The 4684-nt window shown below is 45.5% G+C and overlaps 1 protein-coding gene across 1 annotated transcript in view; it reads right to left on the bottom strand.

Moving 5' to 3' along the window:
* LOC105853941 overlaps nucleotides 1-4367 on the bottom strand; it is an 84100-nt gene extending 79733 nt beyond the window's left edge. Inside the window, exons 1-2 of the mRNA XM_012728105.1 lie at nucleotides 4171-4367; nucleotides 1614-1743 (exon numbers count right to left, since the gene is read on the bottom strand). Of these exons, the coding sequence (XP_012583559.1) occupies nucleotides 1614-1743; nucleotides 4171-4367 (327 nt within the window). The remainder of the gene's footprint in view (nucleotides 1-1613; nucleotides 1744-4170) is intronic.
* Nucleotides 4368-4684: the final 317 nt, after the last annotated feature.

Genomic DNA, 4684 nt, shown 5'->3' on the forward strand with positions numbered 1-4684 from the left:
TTAAAAATTTAAAAAATTAAAAAAAAAATACAGGTTGCTTGAATCCCAGCTCTCCTACTTGCTGCCTGTGTGGCCTTGTCTAATTTACCTAACCTCTCTGGGATGCTCCTGTGTCATACGCAAAATAGAGTTGTTGTGAAGATTTAAAAAGTAAAAGAAAGAGTTGGGCTGGAAGACATTCAACCCGTCATCAGTAGAGCATCTGCCACCTCATGAACAGGTGGTATCTTTGGCATTCTCTGTTGCTTGATTTAAGGTACATGGAGGACATTTCCTCTGAGAAACCTTGTTCTAAAATGGAAGTGGCAGAGTGACAGGTTGCAGGCCAAATGAAGCCCACGAGTGTGTTTTATTTCGCAAGAACAGTCTTTTAAAATTTTACAGCAAGCTCTCAGTATTTAAAAAAATTCGAAGACAAAGTCAAAGTTCTCTTTAGAATACAGAAAACTAGCAGGACCAGGTCCACCTTCCCACATGGCCAATCAGCTAGAGCCACAGAGGAACGGCCCTCTTCAGATGAAGGGCAAGCTGCCCATTGTGCGGCGGCTCCCACCTTTCTCTGTTGCCCCTAAAACTTTCTCTAGTGCCCCTAGAACTTCTAAGTTCTGTTTCTCTTAATTTGGGGCACTAATTATGCTCACTTCCTATCACAAACATTGGAGGCTGTGATTTCTGTTCCAAGGCATGGAATTCAGAATCTGGGAGCTAGGAATATTCTAGGGACTATGCAGTTGAGGCCTTAGGCTAGACTGCCTGGGATGAACTTGAATGTAGCGCTCCTGAGGTAGAGTGAATTATCCCTCATGTAAGCCATGAAATAACGACCTCAACTGTCATTGAGTGGACATAGATGTGTTCCCAACGCAGCCTCTCCATGCCATTTCTGAGAATGGTCTGTTTGAAATAGGCTACAGAATCTGACTAGTTTGTTGCCCTTCAGTTCATTAAATGAGCATTTAGACCTTATCTAGTTAACCAGAGCTTTCCAGGGCAGTCCACAAAAGTCTTCTTGATGGCCAATGAGCTTCTTTTCACTCATCCATCCATCCCTCTACCACATTCCCATTCATCTTTGCATCTGTTCATGCCCTCATCACCCATTCACCCAACCATCCTCCCAGTCACCTATCTTCCCACCATCCACTCATCTGACCATTTACTCACCCTTCTTGGTCTTGATCTCCAGGAGCACCACATTAATGACTGACTCAGAATTTGTTAAATAAATGAATGAACAAATGAGTGATGAATATAAAGGCAGCTCTGAGCCCAGAATTCAGAGACATCTCCACTTTAGCACATGAAAACTGCTCTGACAGCGAACCAGCCCAGGGACCCGTGTGTGAGCCGGGATCAGAATCCAGGCAGCGGCCTCACACACAGGCCACTTTCCCCAAAGGCAAGTGCTTCTCTTCTGTCGAGAAACCTAACTTTCCTAGAGAAGAAACGTGGGCAGAGGTTGAGGTGAGAAGACAAGTGCAGTGGAGGACGGGTGCAAGGACCCTGGCAGAGGCCCACGGCGGGCACGGTAATGTCCGCCAGGCACTCCACAGTCCTCACAGCCCGCACAGTGGGTTCTGTGTCCTCCTTGCTGCTCCTTACCCAGCTCGCACATGGATGTCAGTGCAGACAGACTGGCAGCTATTCGGGAGGAACAGGACGTGGCCGTAACTGTTCTGGTGCAGTGTTAAGAGCACGTTGATGGTCACGTTCAGCTTGGCAACACTGAGGGAACTTAGCATCCTGGAAAACAGAAGGTGGTTATGTGAGCTGGGTGCCCAGGAACTTCAGGCGGGGAGACCCAGCAGGAGTGACGTGGCAAGTCAGAGCCAGGGCACAGCCTGGGTCCCAGGCCAGGCCCAGAGGTAAGCCAGGGCACTTGTCTCCTCCTTCTCCGCAGACAGGCAGAGGAAGTGTTGAGACCATTCTGCAGGCTTCCACCAAGCCTGGAATTTTTTAAATGATATATTTTTTAATGATACATGCCGCTCAGGATATATTTTTAACTGTGTTTTTGAATATAGCTTTCGAAAGTAAACATTTCATTTAATTTTGGCTAAATTGAATTCTTTTGTTTCTTTTTGAATAGGTCATGCACTGTCATGATGCAAGATTCCAAGAGTAGAACAAGTGTCCAACCCAAAGCTTGCCTCCCCCCACTGATCCCCAGCACCCCTATTTGGGGTGTATATGAACAATGCTTGTTATGCCCTTTCCGGAGGTATTAAGTGCACACTCCATCCACACACGTGCAAGTGAATTTAATCTCTCTGAATTGGTGTTTTCAGCTCTGTAAAATGGGCATAATAGCTGTACCTCACTGCTAAGGTTTTGGTGAGGAACATATGAGACCATTCACGGACATCCTTAGCACTGTGTCTGGGATAATAAGCAGCGAAAGATATGATGTCTTATCACCGTTAACATGTCTTCAGAGAACTGCTTGGCAATACTAATCAAAAGCTATAAATTATGCTTCTGAGAATTTATAAATAAGTTATCAGAGATAGGAGCAAAATCTTATTTCTCAAGATATTAATCATAGCGTTCTTTGTGAGAGTGAAAATTTGGAAAAACCCAAGCATCTAACAACAGAAGAAATGTTAAAAGGTACCATGGTATAAATGGCTGAAATGATCAGGACGTAGAATGTTTTTGATACTCAAAATGGCGCTGAAATGAAGTCTAGAAAGAAGCAAAGGGAAATGATAATAATTGTTGTGCCTGGGTTGTTAATTTGGGTTCAAACTTGAAGTTTTCCTCCAAGCTTATAACTAGAAAGATTGTCACTATTAAAGCGGCAGAAAAACAGCAGGTTGACCCTCATCCCACCCTGTCAGTAGCCATGTGTGTGCTCAAGCAGGTGTTTCCACAGTTCCCGGACAAGACCAAGTTTAGCCAGTGAATATTTTGCCAGTCATTTAAAAACTGCCAACAATCCCCAGAAATTCTCATTTACTTCCTATCTCTAACCATGATCAAATTACTTACTTAGGGAAAATGATAATCAGTTCTGTCTGAAATTCCAGGTGGAGTTTGGATGTGGGATGGACCTTCCATGCAATCAGGACAATATCAAATTGGATGATTCTGAGCCTGCAGAATTGGAAGAATGAGGGAAAGTGAAAAGAGAAATATCCAGTCTTTTCAACTCAGCACTCACACTGCAATGCAGTTTTTCCTCCCTTAGTCCCCCCCACCTTTAACCTATTTTTTTTAAAGATTTATTTATTTATTCGTACAGAACTGGGGTACAGGCCAGAGATGCGGAGGGTGAGAGGATTCACCAGAGACAGAGCAGGGAGCAGAACAGGCAGATCGACGAAGTACACTGCTGAGGGGAGCAGCGGGCGGGTCAGGAGAGGTCTGCCGCGCCATGTGGATCTCCCCTAGGGCAGGCGGGAATCGAACTCATGCGGAAGTGGCTTAAGCCTCTTTGTGCTGTGTTTTAACCCGCTGCACCACCAGGGAGGGCCCTAACCTATTTTTTTTTAAAGACTTATTTATTTATGCATACAGAGCTGGGGTATAGGCACAGTGAGAGGATTCACCAGAGAAAAAGTGGGGAGCAGAACAGGCTCACTGACAAAGTACACTGCTGAGGGGAGCAGCGGGCGGGTCAGGAGAGGTCTGCCGCACCATGTGGTCACCTCCAGGGCAGGCGGGGGTCGAACTCATGCTGATGTGGCTTTAGTATCTTAGTGCTGGGCTCTAACCCGCTGCGCCACCAGGGAGGGCCCTTTAACCTATTTTTATTTAACCTAGATAAGGAAAGCATTAGTCTATAACAGATTTTTTTCCCAATTCATTAAGATATAAACATAAAAGTCATCAAATTAACATCATTAGTTGAGAGCTGGTGTTAGATTTTAAGAAGAATGTTATTTTAATCACAGGGGTATTATTAATAACCAAGGCATCAGCTGGCGAGGACTTCTGCTGCACCCTCTATTAGTGATCTAGTGGGAGTGTGGACTGACATAAATCCAAGGGTGAAGCTGTAGTGGGGTTGTCAGGCACTACATAGTCAGACAAGTGGGCGCAGAGAGTGGTGTCTGATGCTGCTTTCTCCCGGTCAACATAGAAGATCGGGCGCTTACATCCCTGGGCAAATAACTTCACTCATCAATGCCTTGTGGACTAGTTTATTGTTAAAAGACTCAAACTCACCAGTTTAGTTTCCCAAGAGGAATCCAGCTCTTTAAAACTTCATTCATGCCAACAAGACTCCCGTGGCCACAGAGGCCCCCCAGAGGACCGTTGCCGGCCAGGCCTTCCATAGCCAAGAATCCAGCTGCCTCCAGGAAATCATCTTTGCCAAGATGTGAGATACTGCTGCCCAGGGGGATCTTAAATGGCTCCTCCATATTCTTGATTATATGTGGGTTGTGGAGAGAGACCTCTATCCTCAGCCCTTTCTGAGCCAGATCTTTGTCTAGGGTACTTGTGTCATGGAGTTTTCCAGATGCCATTTCAGCTTCTTGATTGTTATTACCTGGGGAAGCAGCACACTGTCACTAACTGGACTTCTGAGCTGGAGCAACCCTCCCCCATGGGATCAGCAGGACCAGGGATGCCACGTCCAGACTGCCCATGACCTAAAAATGACCTCTCAGTGTTGCTTATATTGTTATGTGACCTAGTTCCAGAGTGATCAAAGTTAAAAGATACTCCAACTGACCAT

The sequence above is a fragment of the Condylura cristata genome, unplaced genomic scaffold (genome assembly GCF_000260355.1).
Source record: "Condylura cristata isolate star-nosed mole 26May11 unplaced genomic scaffold, ConCri1.0 scaffold00022, whole genome shotgun sequence".
NCBI classification, from domain to species: domain Eukaryota; kingdom Metazoa; phylum Chordata; class Mammalia; order Eulipotyphla; family Talpidae; genus Condylura; species Condylura cristata.